The sequence below is a fragment of the Dicentrarchus labrax genome, unplaced genomic scaffold, assembly GCF_905237075.1.
Source record: "Dicentrarchus labrax unplaced genomic scaffold, dlabrax2021, whole genome shotgun sequence".
NCBI classification, from domain to species: Eukaryota; Metazoa; Chordata; class Actinopteri; family Moronidae; genus Dicentrarchus; species Dicentrarchus labrax.
Genome location: NW_026136715.1, coordinates 23638484 through 23664508, shown reverse-complemented (window position 1 = coordinate 23664508; position 26025 = coordinate 23638484). Strand labels below are relative to the sequence as shown.

The 26025-nt window shown below is 38.9% G+C and overlaps 1 protein-coding gene across 1 annotated transcript in view; it reads left to right on the top strand.

Annotated features, from left to right (window-relative positions):
- The first annotated feature begins 17890 nt into the window (after positions 1 to 17890).
- ctnnbl1 (catenin, beta like 1) overlaps positions 17891 to 26025 on the top strand; it is a 56880-nt gene continuing 48745 nt past the window's right edge. Inside the window, exons 1-6 of the mRNA XM_051426546.1 lie at positions 17891 to 18063; positions 19124 to 19366; positions 22002 to 22108; positions 22479 to 22615; positions 23273 to 23373; positions 25777 to 25870. Of these exons, the coding sequence (XP_051282506.1) occupies positions 18034 to 18063; positions 19124 to 19366; positions 22002 to 22108; positions 22479 to 22615; positions 23273 to 23373; positions 25777 to 25870 (712 nt within the window). The 5' untranslated portion in view covers positions 17891 to 18033. The remainder of the gene's footprint in view (positions 18064 to 19123; positions 19367 to 22001; positions 22109 to 22478; positions 22616 to 23272; positions 23374 to 25776; positions 25871 to 26025) is intronic.

Genomic DNA, 26025 nt, shown 5'->3' with positions numbered 1-26025 from the left:
ACCTTGGATGAGTATTCAAACTCTTTAGGTTTAATGTGAAAGATGATCTAACATAATCTAATCATAAAATACTTTATTATGATTTGGCAACAATTGTCAATAACTAAAGGAGTGTTTCTATATGTGTCAGCTGTTTCTTCAAAAGTCTATTATGATAATTAGAGACTATACAGGGGAAATGAATCTGCATTTTTATGTACTGGCTACTGTTTTCGTTTAGTGGCGTACAGTTTTCTTTTATTTATATCTATATGTTTATTTCTATAATAATAAATGTGTTGTCCTTGTTTTATGTGTACTACTTTGTAGTCTGAATCTAAGAGTGTCAGTGTATCTTCACCTTAATGGCACAAACACAAAGTACTGCACACAACACACTGTGGTTGGACGTGATACAACTGATGATGTGATTGTGTTTGCAATTATAGTTGTGATTTCTTACAGGAGAAAACGTGTGTGATGATGCCAGCAGGATTCTGAAATACAGAACGGGACAGAAATTAACTGCTTCTCTCCTCTCCCTAAATGTTGTATGTTCCATTTCTGGGCCACTATTGTTGTTTGGTGTATATTTTATTCCCATTAGTTGTGGTGAGAAAATCAGTTTGATTTGATAGGACACACAGAAAGGTAGGATTGCTAGAGAACTTGAGATTGCACGAGATGGAGTTTTCAAGGAAGTTCAAGTATTCATTTCATAGAATATTTACTGCAAGTTTGTGTTCATCCCCCAGAATCAAAGAACAAAGGCTTCTTTCTTGAGTCACTACTTTAAACTGACATTTAACAATCATCATAGAGGAGGTACACGGGCCAATTTTACTGTGGCATCAATGAGCCTGAATGCACCAGTTTCATCGAAATTATTTATTTTTCCACTGTTCAAAAGAATCAAAGGGTTTCTTTAAAATGAATCCAATTTGTGAATATGGCGGCAGCACAGAGAAAACAGTGCAACCTGAAATTCAAACTGTTAGTTGTCAAACTTGCCAAACAAAACTCAGAAGAAGAAGCACAATTAGACAGTATTTCCTATCTCTGCTGAGCAAGATTTTTGTGCTCAAGGAATTAAACCCCTGTCCCAGATAGACGCCTGTCCTCAATAGAGGCAGGGGGAGTTCAGTGATTTAAGTGATTTAACACCTGGGCTATAATTAAAACTTTGACAGTAATATTCGTAGGTATGTTTTCATGAAACAGAAGGTGAAGAGAGTGAGTTGCAATCTGCAAAGAACACTGCAAGACGCCACTTAATTCTCCACACTGGTCCTTTAACATCAGCATGGTAGCCTTGTCATTAAGCCTGTTGATGTTAACACTTAACACTGTGCCTAATCGCAGCCTCGCAGAGCCACTAGCATCAGTCTTGTTACCTAGTCCAAGTCTTGTCTGGAAAAGGTTAAAATGAAAGCTCAATTCTAAAAGAATAAATCAAATGACAAGAATCATGGTACATCATGCACAGCACTGTACGCCAGGAGTACTCTCCTGTTTAGTTATTAGTAAGGAGTATGAGCTGTCTCTTACCATATCTCGCCTTTACTTCCATCCAAACTAAGTTAATGTTCCTGTTTTTTTCCATCACTGTCTTCTTCCCTCTCGACCCCTTTGCGATATCCATCAATCCTTAACTGTTGAGGGACACACTCATTTCACAGGTCAATTAATTTTAATCAGAGTGTGTCAATTTAATCTGAGTTCAAACCGCTAGACGGACACTTTGTGAAAATCTCATTAACCTTCCCATTTCCAATCTGCTCACTTCATCAGCAGGGCAGAGCAGTGACTCAGTCATTTTCAAACCCACGCTTTTTCTGTTAGTAAACAAACTCCTGAATTTGGATAATGTCACGGGAAAAGAGACGCGGGGAAGGGAAAACACACAACATCCTCTCACAGGCAAACTGACACTGACATTGACTTAGTCTCCTCACGTAGGTGTTTTAATAGCAATAACACCGGCAGGAAAATCAATGTGATCCCAAGATAAGGTTAAGGTTAAATGATTGCCATGAAGATAAGGGACGACTGCAGCGGGGAGACAGTAGAATATGTTAAGCACAACAGAAAGGGCATGTAATGTAAGATAATGCAAAAGATGGTGCTGAAGATTAAACTGCAAGAATAAAACAGGAGTGTCTTTGTCAGAGCAACTATGAGTGAAAGCTCTATAGGCTACTGCTCTATATGTCCACACTACAGATAAAAATGTCCTTATTGAGGCGGGGTTTTTTTCTGCTGTTGTTTTCTGATTTCAGCTATATCATCCTGCATCAGACAGATAACTGTTATTAAACCTGAGTCCCTTTGGCAAGAAAAAAAGTTGTGTAGATGCTAACATTCAAACTAAATTATAAGGGATTCTTCTGAGTGTTTGAAACAGAAAAAACAGCAGCTAAGAAGAACAAGAAGAGCCACAGCTGATTCTTTGCCTCAGTGATGAGAAATGCAGTTCCCCTCAGTTCTATGAAACGGTTTCAGCTCTTCGGTAGGGGTTGTCAGAGCAGATCATATCTTTCCATCTTCCTTATTTGCCGCATATTCAGTGGTGCAGTGCAGGATATACATGGGTGTACCTACAAATTTTTCAGTCAGCATTGAGTAAACCCACTTCTAAATTCCCTCTGATTTGTTCTCCAAGCCATTTCTCTCCCCCATGGGATGGCGAAGGTGTCTAATTTTCACGATTTTGTTGTTTGATTATGATTGATTCATAAAAATAAAAAAATAAATAAGTAAAATGCTCATTTATATGATGAATTGTTGAGAAAGAATTTACCAGTCTCACAGCCAGAGGGAAGAAGTCTTGTGGTATGGCAGCAGAAGCTTCTGTATCTCTTCCCAGATGGCAGCAGGGTGAACAGGCTGTGGCAGGGGTGGGTACTGTGTTTTAGTATCCTATATATATGTATATATATATGTATAAATATTCTATTTTATAATGATCCTTACTCCTTGAAGTCAAGCAGCAGAAGTGACAATATGCACCCATTCATTTAAGAGTATTCTTACATGTCACAGTTTATAACACAGGACATTTATCATTTGTTTTAATAGAAATATAAAAAAAATAAGAGTATACCCACTTCTACAGGCACCACTAACCACTACGCTTCATGATGCAACCCACAATGCAAATGAGCTTCTGATTATACTGAATACCAGTCTCTCTTAGTAACTAAATAACGCAAACCAAACTGCAAATGTTGTGCTGACAGCTGTATTTTTAAAATCTAATTATAACCATTTTTTAATATTTAAAACACACAAATTCTCTTTTTTTCTCTATATTTGAGGAAAAAAAAAGCTATATGTAATAACATGGCAATTATAGCAGAGCAGATGTGCATGCATGAATAATTAGCTCTTCATCATTATCAGATTTACAGATGGAACAACACAGACATGTATACAGTTGGTCCAATGTTAGTTATTCACATAATCATATTACAGCTTTCACTTAGTGGTCCATTAAATTTACACCAGACTAGAAAATGAAGCTCTGTGACACTTCTGTTGGTATATGCTGAATCTGCATGCACAGAGATTACATCTCTTCAGTCGAGGTTGCACACACTTCATTAGGCCTGACTCACATTGTCAATATACGGCTTAGTGATTTTTATTCTAGAGGTTTCAATGTGCCTGACAGACCAAATCAAGCGCGCCCGACCACTATGGCCAAGTATTCGTTATTTGGATTCGGGTGTCGTGGAGAGCTGATAAGATGCGAGCTCATTTGCATGAGGGGCCAAGGCACCCTTCAGAAACCACAGAGCCATGCAGGCCAGGCGCTATGGTCATCACTGGCCTTTCATTTCTACGGCTATCCCCTATACTCTCCTATTCTCTTTCCTTCACACACTCTTCACACCGGCTGCAAAAGAATAATGGGCCCGCACTGCAAAAAATGACAAGGTTGGCAAAGAGATTTTATGTGCTATCAAAGCTTATCGGCCTCATTTTAAGATAGTTTCCATCAACTTGCTCTACTGCAGACTGCAGGCATAATGTAAATTGTTTCAGGACATTTGCTTCAAAGAAGAGAAACTGTCTCAGAGTTTCTTGTTTGGAGACTTTATGATTATTCCCCGAGAGAGGTCATTTGAAGTAGAACTAGTGGAATTCAAGCAAATGAGCGGCAGTAAAGCTGCACAAAAATACCCTGAAGTAAGGGTGATAATTCTTGCTGCAAAATATAAGCCCTTGCCGAGCTTGTAATTTTTACAGTGCAGGAATATGAGGACACGGATGCTCACAAACACACACAGGAAGGTCTCTCTCTCCTGCTCTTGCTCTTCCATATAAAGGCACTCTCTGGCCTCTTTAGTATTCCGATGTGGTTCGTGATTCTCTGTCAACATTTGACTTCACAGGCGGTGGGGATCAGACTCATACAGAGAGAGGCCAACTGCCTGTGGCTCGCCACTGCAGAGGACTGTAGGCAGGATTACACGGACACAGGGAGACGGACTGACAGAATGAAACACAGACAGACACCGAATGTCCTTACACCTGGAGTTAAGGGGCATTAAGTAATCTTTGACCTTAAATGATCCGTATTGTCAGCCACTAAAGTAGAAAACTGCAAGAAGTGATGACTTGAACTATAGCGCAAGTTTCTGACCCCGTCTCCTGTTGCCTTGAGCTACGGTGGCCTGTCACAAAACCATAAAGTCAGATTCTCACAAAAAAGACAAATAAGCCCTCTAATTACAGAAAGGCCTTTATCAAAGCCCTGCAGATATATTATGGTCATTCTGTGCTAGGAGGCAGTAACATTTTTACTTAAAGCCCTTTTAACATTCATCTCACACCCAGTTTGCTTCTGGATATGATTCAGCTGGAGTACATTTACGCCTGACATTAAAATGTGACTGCGGTATACACAGTGAAATTGGATTTCTCTTCCCCCCACCTAAATGAAGATTGTGTCCTTTACGTCCTTCAAAAGTGACAGTAAACATCTCATCTTGCTTGTCGTTCACCCACGAGTATTCAATTTTTGATGCATTTTACAATCTGAGCTGGCTGTTGGCAGTTTGATTTGTTTTCTGTCTTTAGTTGGCTTTATGTGGACTGCCGTTGCTTTTCATTAACTGTTTAGCCCACCTCAGGGTGTCTGGGAAGGGGAGGTAACATCCTGCACACACTCACCTTGCTCAGAGAAATACATTTACACATGCTGGTGCAGTGGTGTTCCGATAGCAGTAACACTGATAACCAAATCCTGAATATCTTTACATGCCTACATGCCACTTGTTTATTAATAGTTCAACCCTTTAGCAGAGGGCGAGGGGGACCGAATGGCTATTCGGCTCAGCCACTGAAGTGTCCTGGAGTAAGGCACTTCAGGGTGCCTGGTGCAAATTGTAGTCCCTGTTATGATTATGCCTTCAAGGTGGATTAGAAATAACCAAACATTGTGTTTTTCTAGTGCAAACTCACTTCCCAGCTGTTAGCTCAGTGCTCATGCTGACCTCTCACATCTGTTTACATTCTCCCAACCCACGCTTCTATTAACACATAATACATAGAGAGTAAAGGGCAAAGAACACAGAATTTTGTTGGTCTGTGCCCCCATGGACAAGGTTAACCACTTTTTTTGAGGTTTAGATAGGTTGAGGTAAGGGTTGGGTTTACGCTTAATGTGTTTGATTGGAGTTGTTGTATTCACCACCATTGCCGTCACTGCAGTCAGCTTCTCCTGGTTAGGATTCCTTCAGTGTTCATAGTTTAGGAGGTTTCTATCAGGAGCCAAATGATCTGCAGAGGTCTCCTCCTCTCCCCCCCCAAAAAAACTGTATTTCTCCCACGCTGTTCGTCAGACAAAGGACGTCCCGGAGGGCCTGACAGCTAAGCTTCTGTTTCTCTGATAACGTAAGATCCAGATGTCCCATGACTAAAATCCTTCATCAAATTAAAATATATATTTAAACACAACCAGGATCTAAAAGGCATATCATTAAAAATCAAGTCAGTTTATGACAGCTTCTGGCAGACAGCCACAGCGCTGACGCATAGGCAAAGGGGATATGACGCCATTGATTGGTGACTGGTGAAATGCACTGTTACCTGAATAAAATGACTGACTGACTGAATTCTCTGGGTTTGAATTGGAAACATTTTGGATAATGCAAGTGAACAATTTGAGAAAAGTGTTGGTAAGCAGAGCCAGCCTAGCTGTTTCCCGCTTCCAGTCTTAATGCAAGCTATCCGCCTCTTGTCTCCAGCTTTACATCTAGTGTACAGACATGAGGGTGGTATCAATCTTCTCATCTAACTCTCGACAAGAAAGAGAATAAGCCTATTTTTCAAATCGTCTAACTGTTCCCGTACCCAACTGGGTAAACCACCAAGGATTTATGTCCTCCTAATTGATGAAACCAATTCACGCAACAATTTACAACTGAGCATATTGATGCTCTTGTAGTCCTGCAGGCATCAACTATCAAGCCTCTGTGGATCTCTTTTAGCATTTTTAGGTGGTGTGTTGTGTTGTTTCTCACTCTAAGTTGCTGACTGTGGTACTTGACTGAGCTCTGATACTTCTGAACCTGTCTCATCTTGTATCTAACCTGTACTGGCAGTGGGGAATTCCCAACCAATTTAAACACATTTACAGAAGGACTGGTGTAAATTGTCCTTGGACTCAGTCGGACAGAAAAGTTTCTCTTCACACCCCCTCAAAGTCTGGTTCTGCAGAGATTAATCTTTGTACCTGCAGCGTAGATCTAATGTTGTAGGGCACTAATGTGTATTGCAAAATTTTCTGAACTGCTAATCCTCCTATCAGGTCTCTGTATTGTGGGAATTTGATTATGTATTTGGAACTACAATACAATGTGAGTAAGGGCAAGATAAACGGAATATGAATGGGAAGAAGTGGTGTGCACAACTTTTTGTGTGCACCCTTACAATTGTATATGTATGTGGATTTTCAAGTGTTTGTGTGTTTGCAAATGTCATTAAAGACAAGCAAAGCTTCAGGAACTTGATCCTGTGTGTGAGCGCTAAGAAGGAGCGATGAAGGGATTAATCCAAAGGGATTTCTTCAGTCTTGTGAATAATTCATTAAAAATGTGAGATAAAGACACATTAGATTTTCAAGCATCACTTGTGACGAGCTTAGCTATTAAAGGTTCCCAGTGGAGTTTTTGACCTCTAGTAGTACTTTGGAGATGTTTTTTTTATAAGCGGGCCCCTTTTGTCTGTCTGGTGCACGTGCACATGCAACACACATTCCTTCCAAAGGTGAAACACTATTCCACTGATCAACAGGTGGCGGTAACAGCCAAGCTGCAATGTGCCAGCAAAAGGCAGACTTCAAGCTAGTAAAGATGGATTTGCAAATGTTTTTTGAGAAAGGAAATGCACTTGACCCGTTTTGTAGTGAGTAAGACAGAATGTAAATATAACTTGTTTGTTTACAAGTAAACTCCACAAGTTACCTTTAAGAGCAGCTGCATAAGGACTGCAGGGATTCTGATGAAGTGTGTGTGTGTGTGTGTGTGTGTGTGTGTGTGTGTGTGTGTGTGTGTGTGTGTGTGTGTGTGTGTGTGTGACAAAGAATAAGTTAAATTGTGAGAGTATAGGAGTTTCTATTTTTGATCCATTATCTCTACTTTCTGATCCTGTGCAGGGTCATGGCCAGCTGGATCCCATCTAACACATGGCACACTAGCAGTTGACAACTGTCTCTGTCTGCAGTTTGGTGCTGAGCAGTCGGTTTGTAGAGCTTTTTTGCGGGCCGAGCAGATAAACAGTGAGCTGAAACCGCGTTCACATTGCCATTTGATACATTATTATAATAAAAAAAAGGTTAGCTGCTTTTACGTATTTTAAACTTTATTTTATAACTAGCCTACATACCTCCAAATCTAATGAAATGATCCTGAGCTGTACTTTGTGGTTGTTGGTCATTTGTAAATGTTAGCATGCTAACATGCTAAACTAAGATGGAGAACATGCTAAACCTTATAGCTGCCAAACATCAACATGTTTTTAGAGAAATAGTCCAATATAGTGAATTTTTGTGCTGGAATGAAAATAGAGATTTTCCTTGTGGATTATGGACCGATTTTGAACAGATTTAACTATTCAAAGGTACTCAACAAATTACTTTTGAATGAATATTGTATTGTATAAGTTAAATATTTAACATGTTGAATAATTGAACATACATTGTCAATCAATTCTTGTTGACACTGCTGAGAGCTGCTTCTCTTTACTTGCTCTGTGTCTGCTTGCCACAGTATTGTAAATTGCAGTGCACTCTGCTTTACAGGTGCACAGCATACAATACCCTCGACAGATCCTTAAATCTGATCTTGATTCAGATCAGAGGGGAAAACATAATGACTCCAACCTCCATTTTTGTTTTTTTCTACATGAAGGAATTATATCATTGTCTCAGTCTGCTGTTCACAGTATTCAATTGTGAATTCCTCTTCGTCTTCAAGACTGCATAAAAAATCTTAAGATGCAATTGAAAGAGAAGCTCCCTGAGTTCAGTGGCTCTGTGGCTTCAAATTAGGTTTCCACTTATTATACACAGGGGCGAGCAGATTCATTAATTTAATTAATTTCAATGCCTTCAAGGAGCTGCTAATCCACCTAAAACACTTTCATCAGTATCAGTTTCATTGGAGAGTTTTTTGTATCACATCTTGTTCTAAATTCTGTTTCAGAGACTTTTCCACCCCACCAAGAACAGTGTGTGTGTGTGTGTGTGTGTGTGTGTGTGTGTGTGTGTGTGTGTGTGATGTGTGTGCCTTTTTGGTGTGTGTGCAGGCTGCTCCTATTAGCTACCCCTGGTCCACTATCACCCAAAGGCATGGGCCACCACCACAGCACACTACAGCCATCATATTCATAATGGAGATAAAATTAATTTGCTTTCGCCTCCTCTCTCTATCTCTGCCTGCCACTCTCCACCTCCTCCATCTCTTATTCTTCCTCCCTCCTTCTCTCCCCTCCTACACTGTTCCTACATACATTTATCTCATAAGTCTAGTGTGCATCCTGCCTCTTGCCATTTTCTCTCTCTTTTTTTTTTTCTTTATCTCTCTACTATGTAATAGCAGGCCAGGCAGCTGCCTCCATCCTCCATCTGTGTCAGGTTTATGTACCAGACAATTGAAAGGAACACCGTTTTATTAGACACTTGCTGGTTTGCTTAAAAGCATTTATAGAAAATAGGCTAGAGCTTGTTCTTCTTCTTTTTCCTATCAGGATGCACCATGTTACCATGGAACCATATATTCATTTGGTATAGTTTATTGTTAGTTGCATTGTGTTAGCACTATGCACACAAGTGAATTTTCCTTATGCAACAAATGCAAATGAATTCTTGTTATTGAGCTGCGGTTAACATATTTCATATTCCTCCTATATGAACCTGAGTAAACCCAACTTCTCTGGCTTTCCCACAGCAGGAGGGTCACTGTTAAACTAGGACCTTTCAAAGCTGCGGTAGTGGTAATGTACATCAGTTAAGTGCGTATGCTCTAATCTGCTTTTGCCACACTTAACAGTCAATGAATGGGTTCAGGTTTCACAGCAAACCAAATATTGCAAAATAACAACCACTGTCCACCACCGTCAAAGCATGACATAAATACCTATACGCCTATAGCCTCTAAACTTAGACCTGGTTCACACAACAACACCTGACAGTTGAGTGTAACTGACAATCCACAGACCACAGGTGGTTAATTAAGCCTTTGTTACTACAGTGCATGAGTAGAGCCAAATAAAAGTGATAAATAATAAAATAATAGAAAAGCAGAGGATGAACAAACTAATACTGAAATTGATCAGAAAGCTTAGTAAACAAAATTATAAATGCTAATATTAATTCAATCATTGCATTATTTAAATGTTGATTCAATTAATCACCTGATAAAAGACTAAATGTATGTATTAATCAATTGATCACTGAACTTGTCATATGACTTGGCACGGCAGAGACTCAGAGATGTATATCAGCAGACTTCATTCATTCTTGTATTTTCAAGCTCTGCATAAGGTTGACTAAGGTTTGGACCTCTTACATACCTCTCCGTAGAGCTGTTCCGCTGTCAAATGAGGAAGTAACTCATTTAACAGTAACAGGACCTGCTGCACGAATATCAGTCCCATCCCAGAGACAATGGGAGATGTTAATGCAGCAGTAAACAGCAAACAAATAGTGTGTCAACCCCCCTCCTCTGTTCAGGGAGGGTTGATTCAGTTTGACATAAACAGCCTCTGTAATATGTACATTTTGGTCATCAAAACTGTGTGTTCTGGCTGGTAAATGTGTTTAGCCTTGTCCTCTGATGTGTGTTTTTGAAAGAGCTGCTTGTTTTCCTCAATGTACACATCTGTACACTCCTGGTTGTAATGGATGGCATTCATAATATTACTCCTCTTCTGTTGTAGTATACGGTCCATTGGGTAAACAAAGCACCGTCTCTGAGGGTTATTCAGTTTGAAAAATTCTAGGATACTGTGTTTGGCACAATTCCATCTCAAATCCTAAAAACACATGGGAGGACTATGGCTTCTTTTTGAGTGAAATGAAAAATGTTTGTCCAATTTAGCATTTTGGCTGACTTGTATTCAAATTTAACAAAAGTCTTGAAAAAAAAGCTTTGGGTTTCCTAGACTCAATTTGAGTTTGTTTGAGGTGCTCTCTGGATAAGGATTCATATGGACACAAAAATCTCCCTAGAGGCACTCTCTTTTAAACAATTAAAATGCCTTTATTGTCACAGCATGGTCAAGTTAGACCCAAAAACAAATTCTGACGTGTTTTGGCATCAAGCCTTCGTCAGGGAGTCAAAACTCCCATTTTAATTGTAAAGAATGCCCTGGAGTTTTCTTGTGATTTTTGTGTAAACAAAAGCCTGATTGGGATAACCTCAAGATTTTCCACACAATTCATGTGCCAACCCTTGGATCTGGTGTATAGGATAAAATTTCTGCAAGCTCAGATTACCCATAAATTGTTATGACTGTTCTGGTCTTGGTCTTGGTGGTGATTGGGCATGCAACATATTCAACTTTTGTATTTGTGACTGAAGTTTGCCTCCCATCAAAGAATTGCAGTTAATGTTAACTTTTAAAAAAAAAGACAACAATGGATCATTCTGTGTCATGTGACCTAAATTTTACCATATGGTTTTATTTGCCATAGCCACAATCTTCCCCTAACCTTTAACATAGTGTAGTTGCACAGATATTGTAGAAGGAATTACATTTTAAAATATCGGCTCCAAACGCTAAAAAGTGTCCTAATTGAACCTAATCCAAGATTTTACAGAATCGTCCAATATCCAAGTAATTTTCTGATGATAGCATTGAAGTGGATGATGTGACTCCTAACAGAAGTGACTGTGTTTTATGGCTTTTATGTGCATCTCAGTGAGTTTTTCCTCCCTGAGTGAGGGACACTGCACAGTGAAGAAAAAATAATTTGTTGTAACTTGTCTCCTCCATGGTGAAACTAATGTTAGCATCCACTGGCTTTGTGTGTTTAGTGAAAGCTCCAATTACAGCTGGCTCTGATCTTTACCCATGTGTTGTCAACATACCTCAGCTGGTGGCTTGTGGTTTCCCTCTGGTGAGAATCTACTGCCTATCTTACTTCCTTCATGTATAGATTTAATTGCAATAGGGGATTGTTATGAACCCTCGCAGACAGACAGATGGGCATTCAATAGGTTAGTTCTATTTAAACAAGGCATAAAGAACTATTTGATCACCAAACTATTTGACCACCGCCATTATTATCTTTCCATCCAGTTTCTATACTGGCAGTAAAAAAACTCACTGGAAAGAAGGGAATCTTAGTGACCCATAAGAAAGGTCTCCATCAAAATCAGTACACACCATGTTGGCCCAGGAGAGCTTCCACGCTCCTCAACAGAAGTCAAGTGCCATGTCTGATTTTGATTGTCCTTTCCCTGTCAGAATAAATCATGTTTTTTCACTTTTTCCAACTCAATTGTTTGTCCAATGAGGAGGATGATACAGAGTAGATATCAAGGCTTCTTGCTTGTCCATCCATAGAATACCATTATACTTAATGACCCAAACAACCTGTTACATCTCAAACTGTTGTGGAAATCTAGATAAGTACTTTATCTTGATCTATGCCTTGGTGGGGGGGTGTGGCTTTTTGAGGGGCTCCGCTGATGTGATGCATAACTAAAATCATATCTAAGCTGAGTGAAAATCATTTGATTGCACCACTTGACTTGGCAAGGAGAAATGATAAGGGCAATCGGTCCTCATCATCTCTCTGTCTCTCACACACTTTTAATAATAGCACTGCCACTCTGAATTTTGAGCGCACTTATGTTGGCCTCCGCAGCATGATACAGTCACACTGACCTCATGTGATTTAATGTAATCAGCCCTCACAGCTTGTGTGAAATTGTATTGTTCTGTTTCAGAGGAAATGGGGTATGATTTTGTGGAAATGATCCTACAGCGACGCCCCGGAATAATTCTGCAGGGAAATGATGAGGCGATGTCATTAAGCAGACAGTTGTGTATGAAAAGCTTTCGGCTCCTTCAGGGATTGTGGAATGTGTTAATCATTGTGTAGAACAAAAAGGATTTGTAATAATGGAGGCTTCTAGGCAGCTGCAGCAGGGGAGGCAATTCCGAGTTCGTTGATTTCTAGGTTGCTGGCTTACTGTATTTGACATGTTTATATGAAAATGTAATATAATCTTTTTTTCTGTGTGTATGTGGTCATTCGGTTACCAATTCTTTGATGTGAGTCTGCCACATAAAGTATCTCTTGTAGATCAATTTCTGAATTTGGTATCAATAAAGGAATAGTTCAATATTTTGAAAAATTGACTATCACTTTCCTGCAGCGAGTTTGAAAAGAAGACAGTAGCAGCTTAGCTTAGTTTGGCTTAGCACGAGATATTTAAACTAGATAAATATAGTATATACTTTAATTTATAGTTTTATATATTCTAATATTAATAATATTAGTAATATTTTTATTGTGATATTCTTTGTTCTCTGTTTTTGCACTACTTTGCCCTATTGCTGCTGTTTCAACCTGAATTTCTCCTAAGGGGGATAAATAAAGGACTAGCTTATCTTATCTTAAAGGTAACAAAATCCACAAAAAAACTATAGCATTTAGTGTCTGTTTTGGTTGCTCTTATAAACTGAAATTACTGATCATGAGTAGTAGTTTTTTTATTCCACTACCTAAGAGTGTGTTAAAGAAATGAAAGTGACCTGCAATAAGAAGAAACATGGAATAACATTACAGTTAATTTAAGATATCCTTTATTGATCCCCGTAGGGAGATTCATTCTCTTTGACCCATCATAAGTGAGCAATGGGCAGCCAACGTGTGGTGCCTGAGGACCGACTCTACTCCCACTTCACACAGAAAGGCCCTGCCCAAGCTGGGATTTGAACTTCAAGTTTTAATCCTTAAATTTGGGGGTATTTATATCTGTATTTACACTGAATGTGTATATTAACATTAGTTATTGTCTTTATTTAAATTGCATTATATTTTAGTTATTCTATTTCATTGTACTGTGTTTTGTTAATTATTTTGTTGTTTTTGTAAATTTTATGTTTTAATACACTTTTAAAGGTCCAGTGTGTAACATTTAGGAGGATCTATTGGCACAAATGGAATATAATATTCATAACTATGTTTTCAGTACCGTTATGTTGTTGTTACCTTAGAATGAGCTGTTTTCATCTACAGACACCATGGGGCACCTTCCATTTCTACAATAGCCCAGAAGGGACAAACCAAACCCTGGATGTAGGCAGGGGTGTTCACGTCCTTGGTGCTTGGAAGGGGAGGGTGAGGCAACAGCGTTGCAATCTGCAACTACACAGCTAGAAGCCACGACACACAGGACCTTTAAGCCTTGTGTAAAGCACTCTGAAATGCCTTTGTCTTTGAAAAATGTTACACTGTAAACTTACCTTGTTGCGCTTGGCCTGTTTTACTTGGGTTTTGGTTGACATCACTGATCATTCTAACTTTACAGGCCTTTTTCACAGCACACATGTTGACTTGTAGGAAAAGCATAGATGCTACTGATAATAATAAAGAGTGCTCAGCTCTATTTAAGTGAGGCAGTAAGCTACACCTGTGCTTTTCCTCCTGTGACTGTTTTCGACTGATATACAACTTTTCTTAATTAAACAAAGACATTTCTGCTTTATTTGGATTGCATTTAACCCAACAATTGCTTCAGGAAAAAAAATATTACTTGATGTTTAACTACAGTTGTTGCCTTTCACTATCCAGACATCCACATCACATGGACATGTGGCTCATCGTCATTTTCTTCATGCAGCATACGGTAGCTGGCCGTCCATCTGCTAAACAATTAATTATAAACCTGGTGGTACAAAAAGATCTGTGATTAATACACATCATGTTGTGATAACTCACCATCAAGACTAATGAGTAGCATCGGCACATCATTTTGGAAAAATTGGTCTGATCTGATTTAATTTACCTTATTAAATATATATATGAGTTTCATAAAATGAAGGGTGTTTATACTTTTAACTCGAATTCAGTTGTCAACCTCATAAAAAAAAGAGTTCTCTCCAATCAAGGCTCTGAAGCTGCCTCCCTGTCTCTAGCCTTGGGATTTCCATATAAATTTCTCTTTTCAGCCCTCTTGCTCCCTTTTATTCTCTTTCACCCTGTTTCTCTCTCTTTCCTTTGATCAAGTGCTTTTTCCCTTGTGTTTGCTGGGACGTCAAGCTTGACTGCTTGGCAGTGGCCTTCCTTTTAAATGTTGTTTCTATTGCTCTACTGTCACAGATCACTGACCAGAGACTGGAGTGGCAATGGAGGCTTCTACACCATGCACCACTCATACATTTCCCAATGATGCTCATTGAAAAGGTGATTTTCTGCCTGTCTGGACCAATACAACAGCCTGGCATAAAGCTCTCCTCTTATGAATGCAGCAAAATTGAGCCCTTAAGACCAGGATTTCATGTCTGATGAGGAAAGAGTCATGTCTAATTTCACTTGCATCATTAAGTGGGTTTATTTCAGGATTGGAGAATAAGCTGAAAGGATTCTATTGCAGGAAAAACATATTCTTGTCAGGCCATGTTACTTTGAGAACAAGCTGCTGTATGACAATAGAATTTATTTAAACTGCAGATACATAAACATGAATGAAAATAGATATAAACATGCCTGCATAAAATGTCCATAGGGCCAGTGTGACAGGGGATTTTCTGAAACATGGAATTATAGAGCTGTAAGTATTGACCAGCACAGGGAGTGGACACAATAACATTAAACACCTGAACTAGCTGAACATCCCGACAAACAATGGCCTCAAAAATAACCAAAGCATTCAATCAGCACCTCTCTGACACAATGTCAACAAAAATGGGACATTTTAAACCTCAAACAATAGATCAATTAAGCAATAGCTGGTAACTGTTTTGATTATTGATCAACCTGTTTCATTTATTTATTTATTTTTATGTCCAAATTCTCTGATTTTAGCACCTCAAATGTTAATATGTTCTGGTTTCTGACAGTAAACTGAATGTTTTGGGGTTGTATGGACAAAACAGAGCCCTCTGGAAAACACTAATCAACATTTTTCACCTTTTTCTGACATTTTATGGATCAAACAACTAATCAATTAACTGAGAAAATGCTTGACAGTCAAAATTATTACACAGCTATAATTATATTATATTGTACATTTATTCATTTCCAATGCACAAACCCTTAGGCTTACATGTGTATAAACGTCTCTTCTGACAATATGCTTATAAATTAGGCTAAATGAACATGCATCACATATAGTAGGAATCCCTTTAACAGTCTGAGGACCCCTCTGCCCTGCCTGCTAGTGTCCTGCTCTTTGCGTTTGCTGATCAACCCAGAGGAAGAAGATATACTTTATTAATTAAAGAAGTACCTTTTACAGTGGCCCACTGAGCAAGACAATGTGTAAAGTGCATTCTGGGGTGCCCTTCCAATGGAGAAAACGTGATGCAGTGCCATATAAACTGCCCTACATGCTAGAACTAAGCACCCTACATGGTAACAATTGTGTGTTTCTGATTACAGATGTATAGTAGTTATACTTCTGAGTCACATAATAAAACTGTTTAAATCTTAACCAGAGTTTGGAACTGTTTTACAATATATGCATCATGACTTTAGTGCTAGTGCCCCACCACATGCAGCTGATGTGCCCTTTTTACACTGCCCTTCCAAAAAAAAAGTCACCACCTAGATTTAACTAAACAAATTGGTAGAAGCCTTCCATTGGATAATTACTGCAGTGATCAATATGTTTCAGCTGGCAACAAGTTATTTAACCCTAGCTGAGTAGTGGCTTCTCATTTCGTCGGAAGACATATCCTGTGACCGTGGAAAGGATGTTAATCAGTTTCAGAAGGGTCAAATTATTGACCTGAATCAAGCAAAGAAAACAAATAGGGAGATTGCTGAAACTACTTAAATTGCATTAAGAACTATCCAACACATTATTAAAACCGGGAAGGATAGTTGTGAACCATCCTCTTCGAGGAATAAATGTGGTCGGAAAAAACTCTTAAATGATTGTGATCGGAGACTTGCTACCCCCGTGACCCGATCCCGGAAAAGCGGATGAAGATGAGATGAGATCGGAGATTGCTTAAATGTTTGGTGAAATCATATCGTAAGAAATCAACAGTAGAACTCACAGCTATGTTTAATAGTGAAAGTAAGAGCATTTCCACACACACACAGTGCGAAGGGAACTCAAGGGATTGGGACTAAACAGCCGTGTAGCCATAAGAAAACCACTGATCAGTGAGGCTAATCGGAAAAAAAGGCTTCAATTTGCTCGGGAGCAAAAACATTGGACTTTGGAGCAATGGAAGAAGGTCATGTGGTCTGATGAATCCAGATTTATCCTGTTCCAGAGTGATGGGTGCATCAGGGTAAGAAGAGAGGCGAATGAAGGGATGCACCCATCATGCCGAGTGCCTACCGTACAGGCAGGCACTAGGCAGGCTACCGTACAGTGTTATGCTCTGGGGTTGCTGCAGTTGGTCAGGTCTAGGTTCAGCAACGTTATGTCCCCAAAGCATGAGGTCAGCTGACTACCTGAATATACTGAAAGACCAGGTCTTTCCATCTATGGAGTTTTTCTTCCCTGGTGGCACGAGCGTATTCCAAGATGACAATGACAGGATTCATCGGTCTCACATTGTGAATGAGTGGTTCAGGAAACATGAGACATCCTTTTCACACATGGATTGGCCACCACAGAGTCCAGACCTCCGCCCCATTGAGAATCTTTGGGATGTGCTGGAGAAGACTTTGCGCAGCAGTGCGACTCTCCCATCATCAATACAAGATCTTGGTGGAAAATGAATGCAACTCTGGACGGAAATAAATGTTGTGACATTGTAGAAGCTTATCAAAACGATGATCCAGCGAATGCGTGCTGTACTCAAAGCTAAAGGCGGTCCAACGAAATATTAGTGTGTGACTTTTTTTTTTGCACAGGCAGTGTATTTATTTTTATATTGAATTAACAACATTTTTAATTGTTCATGAAAAACAACAAAACAGAGAAAAAAAACCCAGAACATGTAAAAAAAAAAAAATGTAACACAGGCTTTCATACAACAACATTAAACCTCATGTTCCTCCACTGAGCAGAAACTATTCTATACTGCACATGAATATCAGTTGTCATGGTGATCATCTCTTAATTTAATGGTTTGTTTGTTTCTTTTAAGCTTTACAGAAACAACGTAAGTTACTGGTAGCAGCATTCAAGAGTTGCAGTGTATCACGGGTAACAGTCATACTGTCAATGGTTACAGTCGACGTTTACGACAGCGTCTTACTACGCAGTGAACAAAAACGTTTTACGGCAAGCATGTGTATGTGGAAAGCTTGTTTAGCCGGCGGATAAATAAATGCAAGTGTACGCTTACACTTATTCCCTAAACTTGAACAGAACATTTTTACGTGTACGTTTTTAACCCGGACAAATGGATGTCGGAGAGCTCCTGAGCTATCAGGTAGACATTTTATTCTGCTCATATTAGTGAAGTCTAACCGAGCTAACCTTATCTTATTCATTGGACTGCATGCAGTAGCATCGCTAGCAGTCACTGATGTCCGTTAGCCAGCAAAGCTTGTTTTGGTCTTGTTAGTTACGTTGTTGTGTCTGTCTACGTTTGATAGTTAGCCACCAATGAATTGCATTCAGTTACCATTGTGTAGTGCTGCATGACAGGAGACCAAGCTAACTCTAGTCCTTGTTTATCATTAAATAACGTTAGCAGTTAGCGTGCTAGCTGAGCAGGTCGCTAGCTATGTGGCTGCAGTGAAAGAAGAGGGAACCTAACGTTACTGACACCAACCTACACTAACTACAGCTAGACAGAAGCATTTAGACTAACACTTATGTATTTGAGCATTGGCTCGGCTAACATTGTTTTGTCAAAGACAGCCAAGTCGATTACGTCTCATGTCATGTACTGTATACCAGGGGTCAATGTGAATTCTCGTAATTTAAGCAGTTTTGTTTCTTGTACTAGACGTGCACACTTGAAACCATATGAAGAAATGCAGTTTACCAATCATTAGGATTCATATGCAAATTCGGCACTCAAGTAAACCCCTAAATGACACGTTGTTTCAGTAAAATCTCACCTCTTTACAGTAGTTCAAACTGCGTGTTGCAGCTTGTTGTAAAAGTTGAAATTTCCTCAGAGCAGCTGGTGACATTGGAACAACTGCTGCTGTGGGGAAGATGTAACATTACTTGTGTGAAACAAACATGCAGAACAACAACAAAACTACAAATAAAACAAAATGATTCATGAGGGTCCTGATTCAGTGTTCCCTTACTGAGATTCTGTGGTATTGTTTGCCACATTTTGTCTACTCAGGTACATGGCGATTCATAATTATATTTCACATTGTTATGTGGGATATAATGATGCATTTGCTTATCTCCAATCAGTTCTTTTGCATGAAATGTTAGGCAGAATACCTTTCTACTTTTAGGTTTCACTCTATTTTATGTGAGCTCCAACTTTTAACATCATTTCAACATTTCCTTTCATCTCGCAGCCTGATAGAGGAGCAAAGCGTCCCAGGGAAGAGGATGGAGGAGCAGCGGGAGGAGACGAGGACTCCAGAGGAGGGAAGCAGAAAGGGCTGGCTGCCAGAGAGTTGGCCAGATACCGGGAAGCGGCAGCGGCAGCAGGAGTAGGAATTGAAGTTGGGGGTGACATGAGGGAAACTGAGGAGCTGACTGCAGACAAGAAGAAGATCCTGGAGAAACTGATGGACCAGGATGAAGAGGAACCTGAGGTAGGGGAAATTATTTATATATTTATTACAGAATTGCTACATTTGTTTTTCTGCAAAGTTGTTTATTCAAAAATAATTTTATCTAAAGTCTATAAAAAAAGTCAACATGTGCACACATACTGATTAGTTATCACCCAGATGTCTCAGCAAGATACTTACTGCTGTCTCCCATAATGAAAACAGTTATGCTATTATAACAGGTTTTATTGCAGGCGTTTATTGTTGGCAGGGCTACTTTTCCACACGGTCTTTCAGAACCCTAATCGTAAACGCAAAGCAAATTTTTCACATGGCATAATGACACACAAAGTCAATGCAAATAGACATGAATTTGCATCCACATGAGTTGAAAATGTTTCAGACCGAGCGAAAAACTTTTGTGATGCGAAAGCCTATCAGCGTTGAGACAATCCTTAAGTGACTGAGAATCAGAAATAGGACACAAACTTATTGTTACTGTCTATGGGCACCCAGAGCTCTATGATCTAATGTCTTTACTGCACAGAGAGAGACAGAACAAAAAAGGAGGGGACTTAGAGAAAAGTGAGCAAAACCAAAGGAAAACAAGCTCTGAAAATATATGTCTGTAACGTGACTCCTGCTCCAGTGGCTGTACCATTGGTCTGAACCGTTGACTATATGTGTAGGTCTGAACACACCGTAAGTGTCTATAGCTCAGTGAAAATACAGGATGTGCAGCAACAGTGCCGTCATGTTTCTTTTTTACCAGCTTGGTCGATTATTGGATTTGATAATCAAAGCTTTTCTGATTATCTGTATCGTTATTTCAATGTCCCGCCCACAGCACTATTTGACTGGTTACACCTTCATGAGTAATAGTAAAGTAATAATTTAATATTAAAGATAATGTTAAAAAGTTCTCTTTTTCAGCATGTATTTTAACATATGCTTTAAGTTCTCAGATTTTTCACTTAAATAAAGGTAAACAATCCCACAGTACAAGACTGCTACGTCTACTAGTGAAAGTCCTGTATTCAAAGTAAAAGTACAAAAGTACTAAAAATAAAAGTGCAGATTGGCCCATTTCGAATTGATATATATTATGATTATAATTATTTATGCATTAATGTGTTCATCAATTTAATTGCTTTATACTGCTGCATAGCTTAATCTGTACTTATAAACCATCATTTATTTGATGATTTATATTTTGTATTAATGATGAGAATCTGCAGAGTAACTAGTAAGTAACCAATATATGCAGTGAAGTACAAACTACAATATTTGCCTCTGAAATGTGGTGGAGTAGAAGTATAGAAAATACTCAAGTACAAATATCTAAAAATGTATTGATGCACAGTACTAACTAGGTCAGGGAATATACACTCCACCACTGGTTATTATAATTTTTACTATTCAGATTTTCATTCTTACTACAAATGTATATTGGTGGCTCCAAATATTGGTTATCAGTTTCCTTGATTACTAATAATCGGTATCTGCTTCCACCCAGAAAAAAACAATGTTTGTAGATCCCTAATGTTACTCTTGTTAATCCGCAACACTTTGTTGTACTCTGTATGCCGTAAGCCTCTACAAAGGTGGTTGATACCAGAAGCTTAACTCAGCCTGGCTCACATTTAGATATGAATTCCTTGAGAAAAGAAAACCTTGTTGTGCATACCAGTGTTACGTAGTGCATCTGTTCTTTTTATCTGACGGTGCAGCCTTTTCAAGTATTCACCATGTCAAGAGCCACTCTGAGCAAAGTGCTGCATTGTTCTATAATGTCAGACAATTGTAATTTCCTAACCTGTCATTATCTGTCCAACACTTAAAAGGCTTTTAAGCCAGCAGGAGGTCAGACACTTCGTCTTTCCAGTGAAATGCACATTCCAACTGACTGTACTTCTCTGTAGTGCTGGGCAGTATGATGGTGGTAGTTGTCTAGTATATCACATGTTTTTTTGGTTTCTTTGTTTTTTTTTTCATTATTCTACTGTCAGGAATACATAGAATATAAAAAACATTTTAATGTCATCATGTATATACTGAAGACATTAATTACTATTACTAGCGCCACAAAATGATACAATATATCAGCATGTAAACAGTTTTTATTGTACAAACTGCATGTAGATAAAACTTATGTTGAGCAGAAATGCAAACAACTTTAACATTTTTCAAAGCAAAACATTTTAAAACAGTTGTATTAACAATCTAAACTGACATAAAAAACTCAAAGTATTTAAGTATCCAAAGAGATATTTCTGCTCTGATGTTCTATTGTTTTATGTTTTATCCTGTTAGAGAATTAGTTGTGGCGTATTAATCGTTGTGTTAGCTGTTAGTAAGAAGGGTATGCAGTTAATGGGGCTCCCCTCTCAGTACGAAGAGTTACACTGGTATGGAGGTATTTGAACATTATTTTTATATATATATATATATATATATATATATATATATATATATATATATATATATATATATATATATATATATATATATTTATATTTATTTTCCCAGTGCTACATCTCTGCTCTACTCACATAATTAGGGCGACCCTAGTGCTTCTTTGTTATTACAGCAGTTGTCTCAATAAAAGACTTCTGTTTCTTTCTCTTCCTCTTTCTTTTTACATTTTTCCTCCCTCCCTTATGTATTAATCAAACAGGCAGAACCGGTGGATGAGAGTTCAGTGAAGAAAATGATCCTGACCTTTGAGAAAAGGTCGTACAAAAATCAAGAACTGAGGATTAAGTTTCCGGACAACCCAGAGAAGTAAGCCCATTACTAACTGTTCATGATGTTTTGCTCACTTTCACACTATGTGACTTAAGACAAATTTCATGTGGACTTAACAGAGCATAATACAGTGTTTGTCAAATGCATAAACACATTATACTGTGAGGAATTTAGGGCTACACGATATGGTGAAAGCATCATATTGCCATTATTTGGACATATATTGTGATATCATTCGATGTGTGGTAACGATCATTCTTAAATCTGGAGAACAAGATTTGTATGCCGGGGTATCTTTGCGTACATATAGACAGCAGTCTATAACTAATAACCAAATCCTTCTACTGTACTTTGAAATTAATAGTAACATAGAGTGCTAACAAAAATGTCTTGCTCCTTAAACCAGGTTCATGGAGTCGGAGCTGGATCTGAACGACATTATCCAGGAAATGCATGTGATCGCCACAATGCCAGACCTCTACCACCTGCTGGTGGAGCTTAATGCCGTCCACTCACTGCTGGGCCTCCTCAGTCATGAAAACACTGATATCCTTTCACTTACAGATTGTTTCAGACTGATAGAAAAGATCCATCCATCCTGTATGTAGAGCTTGGTATTTCACATTGGTCTTTGTCAAAAAAACAAAAACAAAATCAAACTACAATAAATAAAAATGTAATATATACAGTTATATATAATTCAAGATAACAGTGTTGGTGAGGTCGGAAGACTACAAGTTTGAAAATGAAAGAAATCTGGAGATGTGGAGTTAGAAAGAAGTGAGCTCATCTTAGCCTGAGTCTAGTGGCTCCTGGCTACATTAGCTGCTACTAGCATAACACACCCGAAACTCTGACAGAAGTGTCAGTGGGCGAGTTGCATTGTGGGTACAGTGGACACCAGGTTTAGAGGCACAGTGTAAAAATAAATATAACAGCACAGGACCAAAATTGAAAGGAAATATAAGCTAGATAGGATTTATACACAACCAGATAATTGCACAGTAAAAGTATAATATAATAATCTTAAAGTGTGTTATGGATAAAATAAGCTATAAAATCAGTTTTGACAAGGAAGATGAAAACCACATCGATTTTGATCCTTTTTTTGTCCTCTGTGGGTCTGACAGTGTTACAGGAGTGCAATGCTAAATCGATGGAGTACTCTTTCAACACATGCTTATTCTCCTTAACCTGAACCACATGTTGCCATAGCAGTGGTAGACCTGCTGCAGGAGCTGACAGATATCGACACACTCCACGAGAGTGAGGAGGGTGCTGAAGTACTCATAGATGCTCTGGTGAGTTCAGGATCTGATTATATTGAAGACGCAGCATTTTGTGGAGTTGATACTTATATTTCTGGGCACTGGCATCCAAAACAGGCCAAGGAGATTGATCAATGGTATTAACAGATCAAAAGCAAGGCTTTGATTGGCTCTCGCTGACATGCAAATAGAGTTATTGTCTATTTGGACTACAAGCTGTTGCCATGGTGATGCTTCAGTCCAGTCTCTGTCTACATTTGATATATTGATTGATGTTGATAGGATATGATTGACAGTAAGATTATATAAAAATAAGAAAAATCTAACATCATGCAAATTGTTTTTTATTGGTGACGTTATTTAACCACACTGTCTTTTAACTTTTTACATATTCTGTAATTTAATTGGGGCACAAATGTCCAACTATGGTTTAATTATTATAAATTTCAGTTGTTTGCTTTATTCTTAGCTATATGCCAGTGTGAGTTGTAAGATTAAATTCACAAATTGACAAGAAGTGGAAAAAAATAATTTCAAAGTGTGATGTCAGCCATATAATTATAGCGTCTCCCCTCACACCCTTTTCCGTTATCTAAAGCTTTTCTTTGTCACCCTCCAGCTGCATCGGTTGGCATCAGTTCTGTGTTTAACATCTTCTCTTTCTGTCTCTCCTTCTCCCCCTCTTTTTTTTGACGTTGCTGTTCATGAACCAGGGCAGATTTTTGATTCCCCATTATGTGTGCTGACATTTAGAGCGACACAGACAAAGGTCAAACTACAATAATGTGCTGATACACCTATAATGGAGGAAAGAACTGCGTGCCCCTGCTCCTTCACGGCCGTCACTATGACACTTCGTCAAAGAATCTGTTGGCTTGCGTGTGTTTTATGCCAGGCTACATCCCAGTGCCATTCATCAGGGATATTGGTGGTTGTTTCTCACTACAATGGATGAGATGTGTTGTCTGATGTCTCAGTCTGACTACACATTTTACTCTTCGATTCAGTGGTTCAGTGGAAGAGGCACACAGTGATAAATATATATATAAAACTGAAACATTATGACTTCTGTGTTATGGGGCTCATTAAACAAATAACCAATTATTGGCTTCTTTCCAGGCCGGGCACAGCATTTTCAGAGTGAGAAAATGTCAACCTTTTAGTGAAGCACTCATGACTGACCAACAGAAAAAAGCAGGCATGGTGTAATCCTGTGTAGTCGTTTAGCTCCAAACCACAGCAGCCTTTCTCATGGTAAAAAAGAACAACTTGGAAGCCCTCACCAGTGCCACACACGCATCCATTGTAATAAGTAATAATTTAATGTATGTAATATATGTAATATAGTAATAATTTAGATGTGGTGATAAAGGCTTTGAGGGTCTGGAATGTTTTGGTTCAGGTACCTTGAAAGTGTTTGATTTTACTCTTTAAAAGTTGTGCGAACCCTTAAATTAATGTCTTACAGGCATATCTCTCTGAGGCATTTTGAGGCACGTCATGAGGTTTTTCTTTCTGTCGCCTAGCTGGCTGCTTATTATCTGACAGAGACAATTGGACAAAGGTCAAAGAACCTTGACAGAAAATGTACAATGTGTGTGTGAATGGGCTTGTGATGTGAGACAGTAGCTCAGGTGGCTTTAAACTCTCTCAGGATAAAGGTATTGTATAAATGCAGTCCATTTACCCTGCAATGGAGCACCCATAAACTACACTCTTCTTTACAGCTACTTCCAAGGGAAACAGTTTGAGAGAAGCAAGGGTTGGTTGAATCCATTTGTCTCTCCTCTTTGCTGTAATGCTTCCAGCTCCTCTGTCCTTGCTGCCAGAAGGCCAGGTGGTATCCTTGATAAGATGAATCAAAATGATCCACGACGGTCTCTGGTGGCTCATAAATCTGTTTCCCCGAGTGTCCATCTTCTTTCATCTGTAATAGTACTTTTATCCAACCAGGCGGCACCCAGCGAGGTCTATTTGGTTATGAGTCTCCGCGATAACACTTGGACATGTTCAGAGAAGCTCAGACAGGAACCAAGTTTCTTTTGCAAAGATTGAAGCTTAAAAGTGAACATTCACGTTGTCATCTCTGCTGCTACTTTTTTCGTCTTCGAGAAGTCAGTTTTCTCCTGAAACATCACATCATGTTGATAAGGATTCAGTTGACAGACTAACAGTGCAGTAGAAAAACTTGAAAGTTGTGAGGTTTTAAAAGTTCTCTGTTCAAAAAGATCATGATGAATTTTTTTTTCAGAGTCATGTTCAGCCCCCTACAGTCATACTTCATATCACACAGTAGTCACGATGAGAAAGTGCAGAAAGGTGCAGTTCATGTCGGAAGCTTAGAGTTATGAATGAAGTGTTTCATCCGTGATGACTTGGATTTGGTAATAATGTGTCAATAACTCTGACTTGACCTTCATCTGTCTGTGTTTGTAGTTGGAGGGTCAGGTGGTGGCCTTGCTGGTGCAGAATATGGAGCGGCTGGATGAGCAGGTGAAGGAAGAGGCTGATGGCAACTATAACACACTTGGTAAGGAGACATTAACCCAACAAACGCCTTAACAGTGATGCTTCAGTCTATGATTACCCAGAAGCAAACTGCCATCAACATAAGCAAAAATTGTGTTTAGTACGGCTGCATAGTAGTTGTTAGTTCAAGCCATCCGTCGACTAGTTATTGCAGGT